The sequence below is a fragment of the Gavia stellata genome, unplaced genomic scaffold, assembly GCF_030936135.1.
Source record: "Gavia stellata isolate bGavSte3 unplaced genomic scaffold, bGavSte3.hap2 HAP2_SCAFFOLD_216, whole genome shotgun sequence".
Classification (NCBI taxonomy): domain Eukaryota; kingdom Metazoa; phylum Chordata; class Aves; order Gaviiformes; family Gaviidae; genus Gavia; species Gavia stellata.
In genome coordinates this window covers 81,290-105,236 of record NW_026776974.1, presented here as the reverse complement: position 1 = coordinate 105,236, position 23,947 = coordinate 81,290, and the positions used below count along the sequence as shown (strand labels likewise).

The 23,947-nt window shown below is 62.9% G+C and overlaps 1 protein-coding gene across 1 annotated transcript in view; it reads right to left on the bottom strand.

Annotated features, from left to right (window-relative positions):
* Window positions 1-3,141: 3,141 nt before the first annotated feature.
* CHD8 (chromodomain helicase DNA binding protein 8) overlaps window positions 3,142-23,947 on the bottom strand; it is a gene marked incomplete at its 3' end in the record, with an annotated part of 30,558 nt that continues 9,752 nt past the window's right edge. Inside the window, 19 exon segments of the mRNA XM_059835043.1 lie at window positions 3,142-3,254; window positions 4,074-4,171; window positions 4,282-4,357; window positions 4,402-4,494; window positions 4,857-4,876; window positions 5,412-5,894; window positions 8,335-8,341; window positions 8,423-8,624; window positions 10,506-10,710; window positions 13,616-13,670; window positions 13,795-13,870; window positions 16,461-16,575; window positions 16,678-16,781; window positions 18,049-18,138; window positions 18,250-18,406; window positions 18,499-18,698; window positions 20,993-21,204; window positions 21,292-21,402; window positions 21,493-21,672. Coding sequence (XP_059691026.1) covers window positions 3,142-3,254; window positions 4,074-4,171; window positions 4,282-4,357; window positions 4,402-4,494; window positions 4,857-4,876; window positions 5,412-5,894; window positions 8,335-8,341; window positions 8,423-8,624; window positions 10,506-10,710; window positions 13,616-13,670; window positions 13,795-13,870; window positions 16,461-16,575; window positions 16,678-16,781; window positions 18,049-18,138; window positions 18,250-18,406; window positions 18,499-18,698; window positions 20,993-21,204; window positions 21,292-21,402; window positions 21,493-21,672 — 2,597 coding nt within the window.

Sequence of the window (23,947 nt, the reverse complement as noted above, 5' to 3'; positions counted from 1 at the left end):
TGGGGAGGGGCCCAAATGGAGGGGGGGAGGGACTCGAGTGGGGGAGGGGCCCAAATGGAGGGGGGAGGGGACTCGAGTGGGGGAGGGGCCCAAATGGAGGGGGAGGGGACTCGAGTGGGGGAGGGGCCCAAATGGAGGGGGAGGGGGCCCAAATGGAGGGGGGAGGGGACCCGAGTGGGGGGAGGGGCCCAAATAGGGGGGAGGGGCCCAAATGGAGGGGGGAGGGGACTCGAGTGGGGGAGGGGCCCAAATGGAGGGGGGAGGGGACTCGAGTGGGGGAGGGGCCCAAATGGAGGGGGGAGGGGACTCGAGTGGGAGGGGCCAAATGGAGGGGAGGGGCCCAAATGGAGGGGGGAGGGGACCCGAGTGGGGGGAGGGGCCCAAATAGGGGGGAGGGGCCCAAATGGAGGGGGGAGGGGACTCGAGTGGGGGAGGGGCCCAAATGGAGGGGGAGGGGAACCAAGTGGGGGGCGGACCCCAAATCGGGGGGGGGGGAGGGGACGCCGGGGGGGGGGGGGAGGGGACCCCTCCAAGGTGGGGGGGGAGGGGCGGTTACCTTCTTCCGGTGCCATTTGTGCTGCTCCCGCCGCGGCTCCGCCCCCTGGGGGGAGGGGCGTCAGGGGGGGCGTGGCTTGGGGGAGGGGCACCGGGGGGGTGGGGCGCGGGGGGGGTGGGTTTAGTGTGCGGTTTTGGGGGGGTGGGGGGGTGTGTGGGGCGCGGTTGTGGGGCGCAGTGGGCAGTTTGGGGGCGCAGTAGGGCAGTTATGGGGCGCAGTGGGGCAGTTATGGGGCGCAGTTGTGGGGCGCAGTGGGGCAGTTTTGGGGCACAGAGGGGTTTTGGGGCGCAGTGGGGCAGTTATGGGGCGCAGTAGGGCAGTTATGGGGCGCAGTGGGGCAGTTCTGGGGCGCAGGGGGGTTTTGGGGTGCAGGTTTGGGGTGTGGGGCACAGTTTCAGGGTGCAGTGGGGCAGTTATGGGGCACAGGGGGGTTTTGGGGTGCAGGTTTGGGGTGTGGGCACAGTTGTGGGGTTCGGGGGGTTTTGGGGCGCAGTTGTGGGGCGCAGTTGCGGGTTTGGGGCGCAGTTGTGGGGCGCAGTTGTGGGGCGCAGTTGTGGGGTTTTGGGGCGCAGTTGTGGGGCGCAGTCGTGGGGTTTGGGGGCGCAGTTGTGGGGCGCAGTTGTGGGGTTTTTGGGCGCAGTTTTGGGGTTCGGGGGGGTTTTGGGGTTCGGGGAGTTGTGGGGCGCAGTTTTGGGGTTCAGGAGGGTTTTGGGGCGCAGTTGTGGGGCGCAGTTGTGGGGTTTGGGGGCGCAGTTGTGGGGCACAGTTGTGGGGTTTTGGGGTGCAGTTGTGGGGTTTGGGGGCGCAGTTGTGGGGTTTTGGGGCGCACTTGTGGGGCGCACTTGTGGGGCGCAGTTGTGGGGCGCAGTTGTGGGGTTTTTGGGCTCAGTTTTGGGGTTCTGGGGGGTTTTGGGGTTTGGGGAGTTGTGGGGCGCAGTTTTGGGGTTCAGGAGGGTTTTGGGGCGCAGTTGTGGGGCGCAGTTGTGGGGTTTTGGGGCGCAGTTGTGGGGCGCACTCGTGGGGTTTTGGGGCGCAGTTGTGGGGCGCAGTTGTGGGGTTTTTGGGCTCAGTTTTGGGGTTTTGGGGGGTTTGGGGTTCGGGGAGTTGTGTGGGCGCAGTTTTGGGGTTCAGGAGGGTTTGGGGGCGCAGTTGTGGGGCGCAGTCGTGGGGTTTGGGGGCGCAGTTGTGGGGCGCAGTTGTGGGGCGCAGTTGTGGGGTTTGGGGGCGCAGTTGTGGGGCGCAGTTGTGGGGTTTTTGGGCTCAGTTTTGGGGTTCTGGGGGGTTTTGGGGTTCGGGGAGTTGTGGGGCGCAGTTTTGGGGTGCAGGAGGGTTTGGGGGCGCAGTTGTGGGGCGCAGTCGTGGGGTTTGGGGGCGCAGTTGTGGGGCGCAGTTGTGGGGCGCAGTTGTGGGGTTTGGGGGCGCAGTTGTGGGGCGCAGTTGTGGGGTTTTTGGGCTCAGTTTTGGGGTTCTGGGGGGTTTTGGGTTCGGGGAGTTGTGGGGCGCAGTTTTGGGGTGCAGGAGGGTTTTGGGGCGCAGTGTGGGGCGCAGTTGTGGGGTTTTGGGGCGCAGTTGTGGGGCGCAGTTGTGGGGCGCAGTTGTGGGGTTTGGGGGCGCAGTTGTGGGGCGCAGTTGTGGGGTTTTTGGGCTCAGTTTTGGGGTTCTGGGGGGTTTTGGGGTTTGGGGAGTTGTGGGGCGCAGTTTGGGGTGCAGGAGGGTTTGGGGGCGCAGTTGTGGGGCGCAGTTGTGGGGTTTTGGGGCGCAGTTGTGGGGCGCACTCGTGGGGTTTGGGGGCGCAGTTGTGGGGCGCAGTTGTGGGGTTTTTGGGCTCAGTTTTGGGGTTCAGGGGGGTTTTGGGGTTCGGGGAGTTGTGGGGCGCAGTTTTGGGGTGCAGGAGGGTTTTGGGGCGGAGTTGTGGGGCGCAGTCGTGGGGTTTGGGGGCGCAGTTGTGGGGCGCAGTTGTGGGCGCAGTCGTGGGGTTTGGGGGCGCAGTTGTGGGGTTTGGGGCGCAGCTGTGGGGCGCAGTCGTGGGGTTTTGGGGCGCAGTTGTGGGGTTTGGGGGCGCAGTTGTGGGGCGCAGTTGTGGGGCGCAGTTGTGGGGTTTTTGGGCTCAGTTTTGGGGTTCTGGGGGGTTTTGGGGTCGCGGGACTTGTGGGGCGCAGTTTTGGGGTTCAGGAGGGTTTTGGGGCGCAGTTTGTGGGGCGCAGTCGTGGGGTTTGGGGGCGCAGTTGTGGGGCGCAGTTGTGGGGTTTGGGGGCGCAGTTGTGGGGCGCAGTTGTGGGGTTTGGGGGTGCAGTTGTGGGGTTTGGGGCGCAGTTGTGGGTTTGGGGGTGCAGCTGTGGGGCGCAGTCGTGGGGTTGTGGGGCGCAGTTGTGGGGTTTGGGGGCGCAGTTGTGGGGCGCAGTTGTGGGGTGCAGATGTGGGGTTTTTGGCTCAGTTTTGGGGTTCGGGGAGTTTCGGGGCGCCGTTGTGGGGTTCGGGGGGTTTTGGGGCGCAGTTGTGGGGCGCAGTTGTGGGGTTTTGGGGCGCAGTCGTGGGGTTTGGGGGCGCAGTTGTGGGGCGCAGTTGTGGGGTTTGGGGGCGCTCACCGTGGGGCCGCGGTGCTCCCGGGCGAAGTCGGGGTGCAGCTGCGTCTCCCCCCCTGACGCTTTTCGGGGTCCCCCCCCGGGTCCCGCAGCCCCTCCAGGCACCGCAGCTCCAGCTAAGGGGGGGGGGGGACACCCCACATTTAGGGGGGGACCCCAAATTTTAGGGGGGGACCCCCAAATTTATGGGGGGACCCCCAAATTCGAGGGGGGCCCCACAGAATTTGGGGGGATGGACGCCCCAACCTTTGGGGGGGGGTCTCAGTGCACCCCAAATTCTACAGGGGGGTCCCCAAAACCCCATAGGGGGGTCTGGGGACCCCCAAAAACGATGGGGGGGACCCCAAAAATCATGGGGGGCACCCCAAAATTTGGGGGGCGCCCCATAGGGTACCCCAAAACCCTACATAGGGCACCCCAAATTCGCGAAGAGAGGCGCAGAGCCCCCCAAATCCCACCCTGGGGGGCCCCAAAACCCCATAGGGGGGTCTGGGGCCCCCCAAAAATGATGGGGGGGGACCCCAAAAATCATGGGGGGCACCCCAAAATTTGGGGGGCGCCCCATAGGGTACCCCAAAACCCTACACAGGGCACCCCAAATTTGCGAAGAGAAGCACAGAGCCCCCCAAATCCCACCCTGGGGGGCCCCAAAACCCCATAGGGGGGTCTGGGGACCCCAAAAATGATGGGGGGGACCCCAAAAATCATGGGGGGCACCCCAAAATTTGGGGGGCACCCCATAGAGTACCCAAAACCCTACATAGGGCACCCCAAATTCGCGAAGAGAGGCGCAGAGCCCCCAAATCCCAATCTGGGGGGCCCCAAAACCCCATAGGGGGGTCCGGGGGCCCCCCAAAACCATGTGGGGGGGTCCCAGGGCCCCCCCAAACCCTAAAAAAAAAGGGGGGTCCCCCCCCTGCACCCCAAAATCTCACCTCCACCAACTTCTTGCTGTTCTTCTTATGGCCGGGGGGGTCCCGCATCGCCCCGTTGGGGACCAACCGATGCTTCTGGAAGGTCAATTTGAGCCCCTCTCCCCTGTGGGGGGGTCCCCAAAAATCAGGGGGGGGCCCCCCAAAACCCTCAGCGCCCCCCCAAATTTTAAAGGGGGGCACCCCCAAAATCCTCCCCCCCCCCCCAAACTCACGTCTTTGATCTGGACGGTGAACTCCTTCTCCTCGTGGCGCAGACGGGGGTACGGGGGGGGGTCGGCGGTGGGGGGGGGCGGCGGCAGTTGGGGGGGGGCGGTGGTTTCGGGGGTACCCCCCCGGGGGGCCCCCCAAAATCTTCCGCCGGCCACTCCCCCGACAGCACCGCTTGGCACACCAGGTCCAGCCGGCGGATAAGGGCTCGGTCCTAAATTTGGGAGGGGGGGGGAAGAGATTTGGGGGGGGGCCCATAGAAATTTGGGGGGGGTTAGAGAGGTTTGGGGGACCCCCCCCGGAAATTTTGGGGGGGTTCCGGGATTCTCAGGGGTCCCCCAAAATGTGGGGGGGTGTCAAAGGGGGCGCCCCCCCCCCCCCCCCCCCCCCGCGGGAGGTTTGGCTCACCTTGGGCCACTCGTGGAGGTGTTGGGGGGCCGGGGGGGGCCCCGGGGGGGGGGCCTGGGGGGGGGCCCCCCCTCTCCGGAGTGTGGGGGCGACTCCTCTTCCTCCTCCTCTTCCTCCTCCTCCTCCTCCTCCTCTCCTCCTCCTCCTCCTCTTCCTCCTTCTCTCCACCCCACAAGAGGGCTCCGCACCTGCGGGGAGGGGGGTTTGGGGGGGGCTGCGGGGGGGGGGGATTTGGGGGACCCCCCCAGAGGATGAAGGACACCGCGGGGGGGGTCCTGTGAGGATGGGGGGGGGTCCCCAAAAAGATGGGGGGGCTCTAAAGGGGGTGGGGGGGGCGCTGAAAGGATTTGGGGGGGGTCCCCCCAAGATTTTGGGGGGGGGGGCAGGATTTGGGGGTCTAAAGGATTTGGGGGGTCCCAGAAGGGTTTTGGGGGGGGTCCTAAAGGATTTGGGGGGTCCCAGAGGGTTTTGGGGGGGTCCTAAAGGATTTGGGGGGGTCCCTGGAGGGGTTTTGGGGGGGTCCTAAAGGATTTGGGGGGTCCCAGAGCGTTTTGGGGGGCCCCCCCGGGGGTAGAAGCTCCTACGACCATGGATGAAGTCCCACCAGAAGGTCCCACCAAAATTTGGGGGGTCCCACCGGCGTTTTGGTGGTCCCCGGAAGGTTTTGGGGGGTCCCCGAAGGGTTTTGGGGGGGTCCCGTGGGATTTTGGGGGGTCCCCTCACCCCTATCGTCGTCGCTGTCCTCCTCGCAGGACGACGATTCGGTGAGCGACGCCGACAGCTTCTCCGCCTCCGAGTCCTCCTCCTCCCCCGGCGGCGCCGGTGCCACCGCCGCCGGCGCCGCCCGATGATTTGGGGGGGGTTGAGGTGGAAGAGGGGGGTACGGGCGTCGCCCCGCCCCCGCCCTGCGCCCGCAAATAACGCCACTGGCCGCGCCGAAAGAGAACTCGGGATCTCCTAAAATGGCGGCTTCCGGTCGCGCCAAACCGTGCCGGGCGGCTCCTCGTAAGAGTTCGCCGTCGTGGTGTCCCCGTTGCCACCAGGGCGGGAGGGCGGGGCCGGGGGCGGGGGCAGAGCAGCGGGCGGGGAGCAAAGGGTGCCGCAGCACCTGCTCCCGCAGGAGGCGGAGGAGCGCCAAACGGCGAAGGGCGCGGGAGGCCCGGCCGGCCGAGACGGGCGAGACCGGCACCGAGGGGTCGGGCGGTTCTGGAGGGGGGAGAAATGGGGGGTGATGGCACTCGCGGGGGGTCAACGGCACTCGCGGGGGGTCAACGGCACTCGCGGGGGGTCAACGGCACTCTTGGGGGGGGTGAAGACCATCGTTGGGTTGGCCAACGCCATCGTTGGGTTGGTCAACGCCATTGGGTGGGTCAACGGTGCCATTGAGTTGGCCAACACCATCGCTGGGTGGGTCAACGCCATTGGGTGGGTCAACGGTGCCATTGGGTGGGTCAACGGCGCCATTGGGTTGGCCAACACCATCGTTGGGTGGGTCAATGGCACCGTTGGGGGGGTGAAGACCATCGTTGGGTTGGCCAACGCCATCGTTGGGTTGGTCAACGCCATTGGGTGGGTCAACGGCGCCATTGGGTTGGCCAACGCCATCATTGGGTGGGTCAACACCATTGGGTGGGTCAACGGTGCCATTGGGTTGGCCAACGGCACCGTTGGGTGGGTCAACACCATTGGGTGGGTCAATGGCACCGTTGGGGGGGTGAAGACCATCGTTGGGTTGGCCAACACCATCGTTGGGTTGGTCAACACCATTGGGTGGGTCAACGGTGCCATTGAGTTGGCCAATGCCATCGTTGGGTGGGTCAACACCATTGGGTGGGTCAACAGTGCCATTGAGTTGGCCAACACCATCATTGGGTGGGTCAATGCCATTGGGTGGGTCAATGGCACCATTGGGGGGGCGAAGACCATCGTTGGGTTGGCCAACGCCATCGTTGGGTTGGTCAACGCCATTGGGTGGGTCAACGGTGCCATTGGGTGGGTCAACGGCGCCATTGGGTTGGCCAACACCATCGTTGGGTGGGTCAATGGCACCATTGGGGGGGCGAAGACCATCGTTGGGTTGGCCAATGCCATCGTTGGGTTGGTCAACACCATTGGGTGGGTCAACGGCGCCATTGGGTTGGCCAACACCATCGTTGGGTTGGTCAACGCCATTGGGTGGGTCAATGGCACCATTGGGGGGGCGAAGACCATCGTTGGGTTGGCCAACGCCATCGTTGGGTGGGTCAACGCCATTGGGTGGGTCAACGGTGCCATTGAGTTGGCCAACGCCATCGTTGGGTTGGTCAACACCATTGGGTGGGTCAACGGTGCCATTGAGTTGGCCAACGCCATCGTTGGGTGGGTCAATGGCACCATTGGGGGGGTGAAGACCATCGTTGGGTTGGCCAACATCATCGTTGGGTTGGCCAACACCATTGGTGGGGTCAACGGTGCCATTGGGTTGGCCAACAGCATCGTTGGGTGGGTCAACGCCATTGGGTGGGTCAACGGTGCCATTGAGTTGGCCAACGCCATCGTTGGGTGGGTCAACGCCATTGGGTGGGTCAATGGCACCGTTGGGTTGGCCAACGCCATCGTTGGGTTGGTCAACACCATTGGGTGGGTCAACGGTGCCATTGAGTTGGCCAACGCCATCGTTGGGTGGGTCAATGGCACCATTGGGGGGGCGAAGACCATCGTTGGGTTGGCCAACGCCATTGGGTGGGTCAACGGCACCATTGGGTTGGCCAACGCCATTGGGTGGGTCAACGGCACCATTGGGTTGACCAACGCCATCGTTGGGTGGGTCAATGGCACCATGGGGTGATATTGAGTCTACTGAGCCCACAGGGAGCTCCAAACCCCATAGGGAGACCCCCAACCCCATAGCGAGACCCCCCAACCCCACGGAGACACCCCCAAACCCCATAGGGAGACCCCCAACCCCAAGACCCCCAACCTCATGGAGATGCCCCCCAACCCCACAGGGAGCCCCCAAACCCCACGGAGACGCCCCCCAAACCCCACAGAGACGCCCCCCAACCCCATAGGGAGACCCCCAACCCCACAGAACCCCCAAACCCCATGGAGACGACCCCAACCCCACAGGGAGACCCCAACCCCATGGAGATGCCCCCAAACCCCACGGAGACCCCCAACCCCATAGGGAGACCCCAACCCCATGGAGATGCCCCCCAACCCCATGAGACGACGACCCCCAACCCCACAGGGAGACCCCCAACCCCATGGAGATGCCCCCCAAACCCCACGGAGACGACCCCCAACCCCATAGGGAGACCCCCAACCCCATGGAGATGCCCCCCAAACCCCACGGAGACGACCCCCAACCCCATAGGGAGACCCCCAACCCCATGGAGATGCCCCCCAACCCCATGGAGATGACCCCCAACCCCACAGGAGACCCCCAACCCCATGGAGATGCCCCCAAACCCCACGGAGACGACCCCCAACCCCATAGGGAGACCCCCAACCCCATGGAGATGCCCCCAACCCCACGGAGACGACCCCCAACCCCATGGAGACGACCCCCAACCCCACAGGGAGCCCCCAAACCCCACGGAGACACCCCCCAAACCCCATGGAGACGCCCCATCTCCACCAGGAGACCCTCAACTCCCTCGGAAACCCCCACCCTATATCGGAATGGGTGTCTCCCGCCCCACCCCCCCACCCCCCCACCCCCCAAATCTTGGGGTGCCCCCCCGTACCGTCGCCGGGGGCGGGGGCAGGCGGCAAACCTGCGCGCACATGGCGACGAAACCGTGGAAGAACTTGGTGAGGTTCTCGTCCGTCTTCTTCTCCAAACCGGCCAAGGCGCGGAAGCGGCCCCACCGAAAACGGCCGCCCTCCGGATCGAACTCCACCCCGAAACTGGAGGCCACCCGATAAAAATCCGCCTGTTCCCGACGGGTCCACCTGCACCCCGAAAAATAAAAGGGGGGGGGGGTGTCTTTGGGGTGCTGCACCCCAAAAAGAAGAAGGAGGGGGGAGCGGTACCCCGAAAGCGTGAAAATGAGGTTGTTCCGTCCCAAAACCACCGGTTATGGGGTTCCTCCATGCGAAACGCACCAGTTATGGGGTTCCTGCACCCCAAAACGTGAGTTATGGGGTCTCTGCACCCCAAAAAATAAGAGATGGGGGTGCTGCACCCCGAAAATCCAAGGAGGGGGGAGTGGTACCCCGAAAGCGTGAAAATGAGGTTGTTCCGTCCCAAAACCACCGGTTATGGGGTTCCTCCATGCGAAACGCACCAGTTATGGGGTTCCTGCACCCAAAACGTGAGTTATGGGGTCTCTGCACCCCAAAAAATAAGAGATGGGGGAGCTGCACCCCAAAAAGAAGAAGGAGGGGGGGCTGGTACCCCGAAAGCGTGAAAATGAGGTTGCTCCGTCCCAAAAACACCAGTTATGAGGTTCCTGTACCCCAAAACACGAGTTTGGGGGTGTCTGCTCCCAGCACCCCAAAACCCCCCTGCATAGACCAGTGGTACCCCAAAACCCCCCTGCACGGGCTCCTGGTACCCCAAAACCCCTCTGCACAAGCTCTTGGTACCACCAAAACCCCCCTACTTTAGATCCCAGCACCCAAAACCCCCCTGTACAGACTGGTGGTACCCCAAAACCCCCCTGCACAGGCTCCTGGTACCCCAAAACCCCTCTGCATTAGGTCCCAGCACCCCAAAACCCCCCTGTACAGACTGGTGGTACCCCAAAATCCCCCTGCATGGGCTCCCAGCACCCCAAAACCCCCCTGCACAGGCTCCTGGTACCCCAAAACTCCTCTGCAGAGGCTCCTGGCACCCCAAAACCCCCCTTCATTAGGTCCCAGCACCCCAAAACCCCCCTGCACAGACTGGTGGTACCCCAAAACCCCCCTGCACAGGCTCCTGGTACCCCAAAACCCCTCTGCACAAGCTCTTGGTACCCCAAAACCCCCCTACTTTAGATCCCAGCACCCCAAAACCCCCCTGTACAGACTGGTGGTACCCCAAAACCCCCCTGCACAGGCTCCTGGTACCCCAAAACCCCTCTGCATTAGGTCCCAGCACCCCAAAACCCCCCTGTACAGACTGGTGGTACCCCAAAATCCCCCTGCATGGGCTCCCAGCACCCCAAAACCCCCCTGCACAGGCTCCTGGTACCCAAAACTCCTCTGCAGAGGCTCCTGGCACCCCAAAACCCCCCTTCATTAGGTCCCAGCACCCCAAAACCCCCCTGCACAGACTGGTGGTACCCCAAAACCCCCCTGCACAGGCTCCTGGTACCCCAAAACCCCTCTGCACAAGCTCTTGGTACCCCAAAACCCCCCTACTTTAGATCCCAGCACCCAAAACCCCCCTGTACAGACTGGTGGTACCCCAAAACCCCCCTGCACAGGCTCCTGGTACCCCAAAACCCCTCTGCATTAGGTCCCAGCACCCCAAAACCCCTCTGCACAGGCTCCTGGTACCCCAAAACCACCCCTACACAGGTTCCTGGTACCCCAAAACCCCCCTGCATTAGGTCCCAGCACCCCAAAACCCCTCTGCACAGACTCCCGGCACCCCAAAACCCCCCTGCATTAGGTCCCAGCACCCCAAAACCCCCCTGCACAGACTGGTGGTACCCCAAAACCCCTCTGCACAGACTGGTGGTACCCCAAAACCCCCCTGCACAGGCTCCTGGTACCCCAAAACTCACCCGCACCAGCTCCCAGCACCCCAAAACCCCCCTGCAGAGGCTCCTGGCACCCCAACCCCCCCCTGCCCAAGCTCCTAGCCCCCCACGAGGACTCGTGCCCCCCCAAAACCTCCCCTACCTCTGCTGTTTCTCCCTCCTGGCCATCTCCTTCAGCTTGCAGGCGGCTTCGCAGCGGCGCCGGCGCCGGTCCCCCCGTTCGGCCGCCTCCACCCGGAGCTGTTCCCGTTGGTAGGAACGCTGGCAGGCGGTGATCAGGCGGCGTAACCGGGCCGTCAGCACCGAACCCGGCGGCCAGGAGGGTTGGCCCGGTTGGGGGGGTTGGCCTAGGTGGGAGGCAGAAAGTGGGTCGGGGGGGGGGGACCCGTGGGGTCCCAGGGGCCTCCTCGGGGTCCTATGGGTCTCCCTGGGGGTCCCACAGATCTTCTTGGGGGTCCCATGGGTCTCCCTGGGGTCCTACAGATCTTCTTGGGGGTCCTATAGGACTCCCTGGGGTCCCACGGGTCTCCCTGGGGGTCCTATGGGTCTTCTTGGGGGTCCCATGGGTCTCCCTGGGGTCCTACGGATCTTCTTGGGGGTCCCATGGGTCTCCCTGGGGTCCTACAGATCTTCTTGGGGGGTCCCATGGGTCTCCCTGGGGTCCCACGGGTCTCCCTGGGGGGTCCTATGGGTCTTCTTGGGGGTCCCATGGGTCTCCCTGGGGTCCTATGGATCTCCCTGGGGTCCTATGGATCTTCTTGGGGGTCCCATGGGTCTCCCTGGGGTCCTACACATCTTATTGGGGGTCCCATGGGTCTCCCTGGGGGTCCTATGGATCTTCTTGGGGGTCCCACGGGTCTCCCTGGGGGTCCTACAGATCTTCTTGGGGGTCCCATGGGTCTCCCTGGGGGTCCTATGGGTCTTCTTGGGGTCCCACGGGTCTCCCTGGGGTCCTACGGATCTTCTTGGGGGTCCCATGGATCTTCTTGGGGGTCCCATGGGTCTCCCTGGGGGTCCTACAGATCTTCTTGGGGGTCCTATGGGTCTTCTTGGGGTCCCACGGGTCTCCCTGGGGTCCTATGGATCTTCTTGGGGGTCCCATGGGTCTTCTTGGGGTCCTATGGATCTTCTTGGGGGTCCCATGGGTCTCCCTGGGGTCCTACGGGTCTTCTTGGGGGTCCCATGGGTCTCCCTGGGGTCCCATGGGTCTTCTTGGGGTCCTATGGGTCTCCCTGGGGGTCCCACGGGTCTTCTTGGGGTCCCACGGGTCTCCCTGGGGGTCCTACGGGTCTTCTTGGGGGTCCCATGGGTCTCCCTGGGGTCCTATGGGTCTTCTTGGGGTCCTATGGGTCTCCCTGGGGGTCCCACGGTTCTCCCTGGGGGTCCCACAGGTCTCCCTGGGGTCCTACGGGTCTTCTTGGGGGTCCCATGGGTCTCCCTGGGGGTCCCATGGGTCTCCTTGGGGTCCTACGGATCTTCTTGGGGGTCCCATGGGTCTCCCTGGGGGTCCCATGGGTCTTCTTGGGGTCCTACAGATCTTCTTGGGGGTCCCATGGGTTTTCCTGGGGTCCTACGGGTCTTCTTGGGGGTCCCATGGGTCTCCCTGGGGGTCCTACGGATCTTCTTGGGGGTCCCATGGGTCTCCCTGGGGGTCCCATGGGTCTCCCTGGGGTCCTACAGATCTTCTTGGGGGTCCCACGGGTCTCCCTGGGGGTCCTATGGGTCTTCTTGGGGGTCCCATGGGTCTCCCTGGGGCCCCACGGATCTTCTTGGGGGTCCCACGGGGATGTACAAAACCATCCTATAGGGACGGGGGTCCCTATGGGGTGAGGAAAGTCCCTATGGGGCCCTATAGATCACCCTGAGCTCCCATAGGGATATAGCGAAGAGCCACCCTATAGGGACGGGGGTCCCTATGGGGAGACAGGAGTCAGGGCCTGCCCTATAGCGCCCCACGGCGGTATAGGGCAGAGGCATCCTATAGGGCTGAGGATCTCCATAGGGACAGCCCTACGGGGATATAGGGCTGCGGGGTGGCCCTATGGGGCTGGGGGGGTCCCTATGGGGCTGGGGGGCATCCCTATGAGGATATAGGGCTGGAGGAGGCCCTATGGGGCTGGGGGGGGTCCCTATGGGGCTGGGGGGGGTCCCTATGGGGATATAGGGCTGGAGGAGGCCCTATGGGGCTGGGGGGGTCCCTATGGGGATATAGGGCTGGAGGAAGCCCTATGGGGCTGGGGGGGGTCCCTATGGGGCTGGGGGGGGTCCCTATGAGGATATAGGGCTGGAGGAAGCCCTATGGGGCTGGGGGGGGTCCCTATGGGGCTGGGGGGCATCCCTATGAGGATATAGGGCTGGAGGAGGCCCTATGGGGCTGGGGGGGTCCCTATGGGGCTGGGGGGGTCCCTATGGGGATATAGGGCTGGAGGAAGCCCTATGGGGCTGGGGGGGGTCCCTATGGGGCTGGGGGGGGTCCCTATGGGGATATAGGGCTGGGGGAGGTCCCTATGGGGCTGGGGGGGTCCCTATGGGGATATAGGGCTGGAGGAAGCCCTATGGGGCTGGGGGGGTCCCTATGGGGATATAGGACTGGGGGCGTCCCTATGGGGCTGGGGGGTCCCTATGAGGATATAGGGCTGGAGGAGGCCCTATGGGGCTGGGGGGGTCCCTATGGGGATATAGGGCTGGGGGGGGTCCCTATGGGGCTGGGGGGGGTCCCTATGGGGATATAGGGCTGGAGGAGGCCCTATGGGGCTGGGGGGGTCCCTATGGGGCTGGGGGGGTCCCTATGGGGCTGGGGGGCATCCCTATGAGGATATAGGGCTGGAGGAGGCCCTATGGGGCTAGGGGGGTCCCTATGGGGCTGGGGGGCATCCCTATGAGGATATAGGGCTGGAGGAGGCCCTATGGGGCTGGGGGGGGTCCCTATGGGGATATAGGACTGGGGGCGTCCCTATGGGGCTGGGGGGGTCCCTATGGGGATATAGGGCTGGGGGGGGTCCCTATGGGGCTGGGGGGGGTCCCTATGGGGATATAGGGCTGGAGGAAGCCCTATGGGGCTGAGGGGGGTCCCTATGGGGCTGGGGGGGTCTCTATGGGGCTGGGGGGTTCCCTATGGGGATATAGGGCTGGAGGAAGCCCTATGGGGCTGGGGGGGGTCCCTATGGGGATATAGGGCTGGGGGCGTCCCTATGGGGCTGGGGGGGTCTCTATGGGGCTGGGGAGGGTCCCTATGGGGCCACCCCCCATTACCTTCGTCCCCGTCCACCACGGAGATCTCCTCGTCCAGCAGCATCAGGGGGTCGGCCTGGGGAGGTGGGGGGGTGCATCAGGGTCACCCCCAAACCCCCCCCTAAACTTTGGGGGTGCAGATTGAAGGGGGGCAGCCCCACAGATTTGGGGGTGCGTCTTCTTTTCCCCCCCCATCTCACCTCGTCGTCCACTTCCTTGGCCGTCCCCGGGAGGGGCTTATATTCGGGGTCCTCGCAGTCCTTATCGAAATCCACGCTGGGGGGGGATAGGGGTGACGGATGAGGGGGGTCCCCCCAAAATAGGGACCCCCGACACCCCCAAAAACCCCTCTCTGACCCCCCTAAAAATCCGCCCCCCCCCACAGGTGCCTCAGCCCTACGGAGAGATTGAACTCATCCCGGCCAAGAGCCGGTCGGTATTAGCATGGCGCGGTCATCATCGGCACCCCCAAAAATTAGGGGGGACGGAGGGGGTCCCCAAAAGTTGGGGGGGGGTCTTGAAATGGAGGGGGGGCCTGGGGGTATGGGGAGTGGGGCTGGGGGGCGGTCAGGGTAGCCCAAAGTGGGGTTGGGGTACCCCAAAGTGGGGTTGGGGGATAAAGGGTACCCCCAAAGTGGGGTTGGGGTACCCCAAAGTGGGGTTGGGGGATAAAGGGTACCCCCAAAGTGGGGTTGGGGTACCCCAAAGTGGGGCTGGAGCACCCCACAGCACCCCGAAGAGGGGCTGGGGCACCCCAAAGTGGGGCTGGAGCACCCCACAGCACCCCGAAGAGGGGTCAGGACACCCCGAAGAGGGGCTGGGGCACCCCACAGCACCCCGAAGAGGGGTCAGGACACCCCGAAGAGGGGCTGGGGCACCCCACAGCACCCCGAAGAGGGGCTGGGGCACCCCAAAGTGGGGCTGGAGCACCCCACAGCACCCCGAAGAGGGGCTGGGGCACCCCAAAGTGGGGCTGGAGCACCCCACAGCACCCCGAAGAGGGGTCAGGACACCCTGAAGAGGGGCTGGGGCACCCCAAAGTGGGGCTGGAGCACCCCACAGCACCCCGAAGAGGGGTCAGGACACCCCGAAGAGGGGCTGGGGCACCCCAAAGTGGGGCTGGGGCACCCCACAGCACCCCAAAGAGGGGTCAGGACACCCTGAAGAGGGGCTGGGGCACCCCAAAGTGGGGCTGGAGCACCCCACAGCACCCCGAAGAGGGGCTGGGGCACCCCAAAGTGGGGCTGGAGCACCCCACAGCACCCTGAAGAGGGGTCAGGACACCCCAAAGTGGGGCTGGAGCACCCCACAGCACCCCGAAGAGGGGTCAGGACACCCCGAAGAGGGGCTGGGGCACCCCAAAGTGGGGCTGGGGCACCCCACAGCACCCCGAAGAGGGGTCAGGACACCCCGAAGTGGGGCTGGGGCACCCCACAGCACCCCAAAGAGGGGTCAGGACACCCTGAAGAGGGGCTGGGGCACCCCAAAGTGGGGCTGGAGCACCCCACAGCACCCCGAAGAGGGGCTGGGGCACCCCAAAGTGGGGCTGGAGCACCCCACAGCACCCTGAAGAGGGGTCAGGACACCCCAAAGTGGGGCTGGAGCACCCCACAGCACCCCGAAGAGGGGTCAGGACACCCCAAAGTGGGGCTGGAGCACCCCACAGCACCCCGAAGAGGGGTCAGGACACCCCGAAGAGGGGCTGGGGCACCCCACAGCACCCCGAAGAGGGGCTGGGGCACCCCAAAGTGGGGCTGGAGCACCCCACAGCACCCCGAAGAGGGGCTGGGGCACCCCAAAGTGGGGCTGGAGCACCCCACAGCACCCCGAAGAGGGGTCAGGACACCCTGAAGAGGGGCTGGGGCACCCCAAAGTGGGGCTGGAGCACCCCACAGCACCCCGAAGAGGGGTCAGGACACCCCAAAGTGGGGCTGGAGCACCCCACAGCACCCCAAAGAGGGGTCAGGACACCCCAAAGTGGGCCTGGGGCACCCCAAAGTGGGGCTGGGGCACCCCACAGCACCCCAAAGAGGGGTCAGGACACCCCAAAGTGGGGCTGGAGCACCCCACAGCACCCCGAAGAGGGGTCAGGACACCCTGAAGAGGGGCTGGGGCACCCCAAAGTGGGGCTGGAGCACCCCACAGCACCCCGAAGAGGGGCTGGGGCACCCCGAAGAGGGGCTGGGGCACCCCACAGCACCCCAAAGAGGGGTCAGGACACCCTGAAGAGGGGCTGGGGCACCCCAAAGTGGGGCTGGAGCACCCCACAGCACCCCGAAGAGGGGCTGGGGCACCCCAAAGTGGGGCTGGAGCACCCCACAGCACCCTGAAGAGGGGTCAGGACACCCCAAAGTGGGGCTGGGACCCCCCAAACACATCCCGGGGCACCCCACAGCACCCCAGAGGGGGTCTGGAGCACCCCAAAGCCCCCCAGGGAGCACCTGGAGCACCCCAAAAAGGGGCTGGGACACCCCAGAGATCCTGGGGCACCCCACAGAACCCCAGAGAGAATCTGGGGCACCCCAAAGCCCCCCCAGAAAGGGGCTGGAGCACCCCAAACCACCCCAGAGAGGGGCTGGAGCACCCCAGGACACCCCAAAGAGGGGCTGGAGCACCCCGAAGAGATCCTGGGGCACCCCACAGCACCCCAGAGGGGGTCTGGGGCACCCCAAAAAGGGGCGGGGACACCCCAAACCACCCCAAAGATGGGCTGGAGCATCCCAGGACACCCCGAAAAGAGGCTGGAGCACCCCAAAACCCCCCAGAGAGGATCTGGAACACCCCAAAGAGGGGCTGGGACACCGCAAAGCACCCCAGAGAAGGGCTGGGGCACCCCAAATTTGTCGGGGGTCCCCCCAAAACTCACCCTTCCCCGACGTCCAAGCGCTGCTCGGCAGCGATAGCCTTCTCGTCGGGGCGGCCGGCTTTCTCCAAGAAGCAGAGAGCGGGGTCGGCGCGCATGGTGTTGTACTTCTCGTAGCCTGTTCCCCCCCCCCCCCAAAAAAAAAAAGGGGGACACACACACCGTCACGACCCCGATTCCGCCGGGTTTCACCCCGAAATGGGCTCCCCCTGTAACGTACCGTGTTTGAAGACCCCGATGAGGAGGGATTTGTCGGCTTCGGCGTCCCACCAAGCGGTCGGTACCTCCAGTTGCTCCACCAGCGGGAACCAGATATCGATCTCGCTGGTGGGGAGAGGGGGGAATGGGGTGATCGGGGGGGGGGTTTGGGGGGGTCGGGGGTAGCTGGAAGTGGGGTGGGACACACCAGGACACCCCGAAGAGGGGCTGGAGCACCCCAAAGCACCCCAAGACACCTCGAAGAGGAGCTGGAGAAGCCCAAAGTGGGGCTGGAGCACCTCAAACCACCCCAAAGTGGGGCTGGAGCACCCCAAAGTGGGGCTGGAGCACCCCAAACCACCCCAAAGAGGAGCTGGAGCACCTCAAACCACCCCACAGTGGGTCTGGAGCACCCCAAACCACCCCACAGTGGGGCTGGAGCACCCCAAAGTGGGGCTGGAGCACCTCAAACCACCTCAAGGTGGGGCTGGAGCACCTCAAAGAGGGTCTGGAGCACCTCAAACCACCCCAAAGTGGGTCTGGAGCACCTCAAGCCACCCCAGAAAGAGTCTGGAGCACCTCCAAGAGGGTTTGGAGCACCTCAAACCCCCCCAGGAGGAGTCTGGAGCACCTCCAAGAGGGTCTGGAGCACCTCAAACCCCCCCAGAAAGAGTTTGGAGCACCTCCAAGAGGGTCTGGAGCACCTCAAACCCCCCCAGGAGGAGTCTGGAGCACCTCAAACCCCCCCAGAAAGAGTTTGGAGCACCTCCAAGAGGGTCTGGAGCACCTCAAACCCCCCCAGAAAGAGTCTGGAGCACCTCCAAGAGGGTTTGGAGCACCTCAAACCCCCCCAGAAAGAGTCTGGAGGACCTCCAAGAGGGTCTGGAGCACCTCAAACCCCCCCAGAAAGAGTCTGGAGGACCTCAAACCCCCCCAGAAAGAGTTTGGAGGACCTCAAACCCCCCCAGAAAGAGTTTGGAGGACCTCCAAGAGGGTTTGGAGCACCTCAAACCCCCCCAGGAGGAGTCTGGAGCACCTCAAACCCCCCCAGAAAGAGTTTGGAGCACCTCCAAGAGGGTCTGGAGCACCTCAAACCCCCCCAGAAGGAGTCTGGAGCACCTCAAACCCCCCCAGAAGGAGTCTGGAGGACCTCAAACCCCCCCAGAAGGAGTCTGGAGGACCTCCAAGAGGGTCTGGAGCACCTCAAACCCCCCCAGAAAGAGTCTGGAGCACCTCCAAGAGGGTCTGGAGCACCTCAAACCCTCCCAGAAAGAGTCTGGAGCACCTCCAAGAGGGTCTGGAGCACCTCCAAGAGGGTCTGGAGCACCTCAAACCCCCCCCAAAAGTCTGGAGCACCCCAAAGAGACCCTGGAGGAAGGTCCCGTGGACTCACCTGGCCACCGCCCCCGCCAGCACCTTCTCCGCCTGGTCCCCGATCACCTCCTGCCGCAGGTAGTAGAGCATCCGCACCCTCAGCAGAACCCTGGGAGGCGTCGGAAAGGGGGCGGTCAACCCAAAATAAGCCACGGGGGGGGGGAAAAAGAGGGGTGTGACGGGGGACAAGGGGACCCCCCCCGAGAAGATCTCCACCCACTTGTTGCACTGGTGCTTGAGGTGCTTCTTGTAGCTCTCGTCTTGGAAGAGGGTGTCGGGGTTGTACTTGCGGATCCACTCGGCTTTGTGGACGTCGAAGGTGCTTTGGGATTTGACTTTCTTCCCTTTACGCCCTCGAGGAACGGGGATGGAAAGACCTGGAGAAGAAAGACGGAACGAGGAGAAAGACGTCAAGGTGGGACCTCCCCGAGAGGTCCCCGGTTGTCCCCAAGCTCCTGTAGAGCCTCACCCGAGTGGTTTTGGAGCTCCTTGGCCTTGCCGTTTTCGGTGGGGCTGATGAGGTCCCAGATGAAACCTTTGATGTTCTCGTCGCCTCGGTAGTGGAGGAGACAGTAGACCAGGATGGCCCGGCAGATGGTTTCCACGTCACGCTCCGAAAGACGTCGCTTGAAGCGCCCGTGGGACAGGATCTCCCGCCATCGGCCCCAGCTGGCGGCGGAGGACGGGGTCAGCGGCACAGGGGGAGGTCCTCGGAGGGGGTTTGCCCACCTCCCAGCACCCGTCTCCACCCAACGGCTCCTCGTGGTGGCCACCAAAGAGCTGGAGCTTGCCCGCTCTCCTCCAACCATCTGCTCGTGGTGGCCACCGAAGAGCTGGAGCTTGCCCACCCTCCTCCAAGCATCTCCTCGTGGTGGCCACCAAATAACTGGAGGTTGTCCAACCATCTACTCGTGGTGGCCACCAGAGAAGAGCTGGAGCTTGCCCGCCTTCCTCCAAGCATCTGCTCGTGGTGGCCACCAAAGAGCTGGAGCTTGCCCACTTTCCTCCAAGTATCTCCTTGTGGTGGCCACCAAAGAGCTGGACCTTGTCCAACCATCTGCTCGTGGTGGCCACCAAAGAAGAGCTGGAGCTTGCCCACTTTCCTCCAAGCATCTCCTTGTGGTGGCCACCAAAGTGCTGGAGGTTGTCCACCCTCCTCCAAGCATCTGCTCATGGTGGCCACCAAAGAGCTGGAGATTGCCCACTTTCCTCCAAGCATCTCCTCGTGGTGGCCACCAAAGAACTGGAGCTTGTCCAACCATCTGCTCGGGGTGGCCACCAGAGAGCTGGAGCTTGCCCGCCTTCCTCCAAGCATCTGCTCGTGGTGGCCACCAGAGGAGAGCTGGAGCTTGCCCACTTTCCTCCAACCATCTGCTCGTGGTGGCCACCAAAGAGCTGGAGCTTGCCCACTCTCCTCCAAGCATCTCCTCGTGGTGGCCATCAAAGAGCTGGAGGTTGTCCAACCATCTGCTCATGGTGGCCACCAGAGAAGAGCTGGAGCTTGCCCGCTTTCCTCCAAGTATCTCCTTGTGGTGGCCACCAAAGAGCTGGAGGTTGTCCACCCTCCTCCAAGCATCTCCTCGTGGTGGCCACCAAAGAGCTGGAGGTTGTCCAACCATCTGCTCGTGGTGGCCACCAGAGGAGAGCTGGAGCTTGCCCGCTCTCCTGCAACCATCTGCTCGTGGTGGCCACCGAAGAGCTGGAGCTTGCCCACCCTCCTCCAAGCATCTCCTCGTGGTGGCCACCAAATAACTGGAGGTTGTCCAACCATCTACTCGTGGTGGCCACCAGAGAAGAGCTGGAGCTTGCCCGCCTTCCTCCAAGCATCTGCTCGTGGTGGCCACCAAAGAGCTGGAGCTTGCCCACTTTCCTCCAAGTATCTCCTTGTGGTGGCCACCAAAGAGCTGGACCTTGTCCAACCATCTGCTCGTGGTGGCCACCAAAGAAGAGCTGGAGCTTGCCCACTCACCTCCAAGCATCTCCTCGTGGTGGCCACCAAAGAGCTGGAGGTTGTCCAACCATCTGCTCATGGTGGCCACCAGAGAAGAGCTGGAGCTTGCCCGCTTTCCTCCAAGTATCTCCTTGTTGCGGCCACCAAAGAGCTGGAGGTTGTCCACCCTCCTCCAAGCATCTCCTCCTGGTGGCCACCAAAGAGCTGGACGTTGTCCAACCATCTGCTCATGGTGGCCACCAGAGGAGAGCTGGAGCTTACCCACTTTCCTCCAAGCATCTGCTCGTGGTGGCCACCAAAGAGCTGGACCTTGTCCAACCATCTGCTCATGGTGGCCGCCAGAAAAGAGCTGGAGCTTGCCCGCTCTCCTCCAACCACCTGCTCATGGTGGCCACCAAACAGCTGGACCTTGTCCAACCATCTGCTCGTGGTGGCCACCAGAGAAGAGCTGGAGCTTGCCCGCTTTCCTCCAAGCATCGGCTCGTGGTGGCCACCAAAGAGCTGGAGGTTGTCCACTCTCCTCCAAGCATCTGTTCGTGGTGGCCACCAAACAGCTGGAGCTTGCCCACTTTCCTCCAAGCATCTCCTCATGGTGGCCACCAAAGAGCTGGAGCTTGCCTGCCTTCCTCCAAGCATCTCCTCATGGTGGCCACCAAAGAGCTGGAGCTTGCCTGCCTTCCTCCAAGCATCTGCTCGTGGTGGCCACCAAAGAGCTGGAGGTTGTCCACTCTCCTCCAAGTATCTGCTCATGGTGGCCACCAGAGAAGAGCTGGAGCTTGCCCACTTTCCTCCAAGTATCTCCTTGTGGTGGCCACCAAAGAGCTGGACCTTGTCCAACCATCTGCTCGTGGTGGCCACCAAAGAAGAGCTGGAGCTTGCCCGCTTTCCTCCAACCATCTCCTCGTGGTGGCCACCAAAGCACACCTAGAACCGGACCCCGTCCGCTCTCCCCACCCAGAACCTCCTGGCGGTTGCCACCGGAGCAGAGCCGGAGCCGAACCCCCGCCCTCACCCGTAGACCAGGAGGTGCTTCTCCACCCGGAAGCAGTCGGTGCGGCCGTAGGCGTGGTGCAACGCGTGGTGGTGCCGGTCGTGGCGACGGGAGCGAGGTCTCTCCTCGTCCTCGCTTTCCAGATCGGAGAATTCCACCAGGTCGTCGTCCCGCAGCGTACTGAAATGCCGCGTCTGCTTGCGCACCCGAGGCGTGTCGATCACCAGGTTGTTCTGGATGTGGGGAAGGGAGGAGATCCATCAAGCGCTGCCCCACATCGATCCCCACCGCCTCGGCCCCACGGTTGTCCCCCCTCCAACCTTGCTGTTCAGCAGGTCCAGGTCCAGGTCGGCTTTCTTAGCCCACTTCTGCCAGAAGTTGGGATCATCCAAAGCGATGTCGGTGCGGTTTTCGGAAGCCACGAAACTCGCCTGGGGTTGGGAAGACGTTGACGGACGCCTCCGAGGCGGGAGATGTCCCGTTCCCACCCCGCCGCCGGCCGGAAGGGGACGCGGAGGTACCTTGGCGAAGGTGGAACCCTTCCCCTCGCTCTCGATGGTGATGGTGGTGGTACGGCGCAGGAGGATCTGGTCTATGTCCTCCTCGCAGAACTTGGAACCTTCGTCGTCCTCTTCCATGATGGCCGCGTAGGCCCCTTTCCGCAGCAGGTCCTCGATCTCCTTCTTGGAGAACTGCTGGATCTGCCGGGAAGGGGGGGAAGAGGGGTCTTCACACCCCGTTTCCCTTGGAGAACCCCTTCCTCGAGGTCTTCGTGCCCCATTTCCCTCGGAAAACCTCATTCCCAACACCTTCACGCCCTGTTTTCCTTGGGAGACCCCAATCCCCGTAGTCTTCGTGCCCCATTTCCCTTGGAAAACCTCATTCCCAACACCTTCACGCCCTGTTTTCCTTGGGAGACCCCAATCCCCGTAGTCTTCACGCCCCGTTTCCCTTGGAAGACCTCATTCCCAAGATCTTCATGCTCCGTTTCCCTTGAAGAAGCCCCTCCTCATGGTCTTCGTGCCTCATTTCCCTCGGAAAACCTCATTCCCAAGATCTTCACGCTCCGTTTCCCTCGGAAAACCTCATTCCCAAGATCTTTGCACCCCGTTTCCCTCGGAAAACCTCATTCCCAAGATCTTTGCACCCCGTTTCCTTTGGAAAACCTCATTCCCAAGATCTTCATGCCCCGTTTCCCTTGGAAAACCTCATTCCCAAGATCTTCATGCCCCGTTCCCCTTGGAAAACCTCATTCCCAAGATCTTCATGCCCCGTTCCCCTTGGAAAACCTCATTCCCAAGATCTTTGCACCCTGTTTCCCTTGGAAAACCTCATTCCCAAGATCTTCACGCCCCGTTTCCCTTGGAAGACCTCATTCCCCATGGTCTTCACGCCCCGTTTCCCTCGGAAAACCTCATTCCCTGTGGTCTTCACGCCCCGTTTCCCATGGAAGACCTCATCCCCGTGGTCTTCGCGCCCAGTTTTCCTTGGAGAACCCCTTCTTCAAAATCTTTGCGCCCCATTTTCCTTGGAAAACCTCATTCCTAACATCTTCACGCCCTGTTTCCCTTGGAAAACCTCATTCCCAACATCTTCACGCCCCGTTTCCCTTGAAAGACCTCACTCCCAAGATCTTCACGCCCCGTTTCCCTTGGAGAACCCATTCCCCGCAGTCTTCGCGCCCCGTTTCCCTTGGAAAATCTCATTTCCAAGATCTTTACATCCCATTTTCCTTGGAAGATCTCATTCCCTGTAGTCTTCACGCTCTGTTTCCCTTGGAAAACCTCACTCCCAACATCTTCACGCCCTGTTTCCCTTGGAAAACCTCATTCCCAAGATCTTCACGCCCCGTTTCCCTTGGAGAACCCATTCCCCGCAGTCTTCGCGCCCCGTTTCCCTTGGAAAATCTCATTTCCAAGATCTTTACATCCCATTTTCCTTGGAAGATCTCATTCCCTGTAGTCTTCACGCTCTGTTTCCCTTGGAAAACCTCACTCCCAACATCTTCACGCCCCGTTTTCCTTGGAAAACCTCATTTCCAACATCTTCACGCCCCGTTTCCCTTGGAAAACCTCATCCTTGTGGTCTTCGTGCCCCGTTTCCCTTGGAAAACCTAATTCCCCGTGGTCTTCACGCCCCGTTTCCCTCGGAAAACCTCATTCCCAAGATCTTCACGCCCCGTTTCCCTTGGAAAACCTCATCCCCGTGGTCTTCGCGCCCAGTTTTCCTTGGAGAACCCCTTCTTCAAGATCTTTGCGCCCCATTTTCCTTGGAAAACCTCATTCCTAACATCTTCACGCCCTGTTTCCCTTGGAAAACCTCATTCCCAACATCTTCACGCCCCGTTTCCCTTGAAAGACCTCACTCCCAAGATCTTCACGCCCCGTTTCCCTTGGAGAACCCATTCCCCGCAGTCTTCATGCCCCGTTTCCCTTGGAAAATCTCATTTCCAAGATCTTTACATCCCATTTTCCTTGGAAGATCTCATTCCCAGTGGTCTTCACGCCCTGTTTCCCTTGGAAAACCTCACTCCCAACATCTTCACGCCCTGTTTCCCTTGGAGAACCCCATTCCCAAGATCTTCACGCCCCGCTTCCCTTGGAAAACCTCATTCCCAAGACCTTCACGCCCCGTTTCCCTTGGAAAACCTCATCCTTGTGGTCTTCGTGCCCCGTTTCCCTTGGAAAACCTAATTCCCCGTGGTCTTCACGCCCCGTTTCCCTCGGAAAACCTCATTCCCAAGATCTTCACGCCCCGTTTCCCTTGGAAAACCTCATCCCCGTGGTCTTCGCGCCCAGTTTTCCTTGGAGAACCCCTTCTTCAAGATCTTTGCGCCCCATTTTCCTTGGAAAACCTCATTCCTAACATCTTCACGCCCTGTTTCCCTTGGAAAACCTCACTCCCAACATCTTCACGCCCTGTTTCCCTTGAAAGACCTCACTCCCAAGATCTTCACGCCCCGTTTCCCTTGGAGAA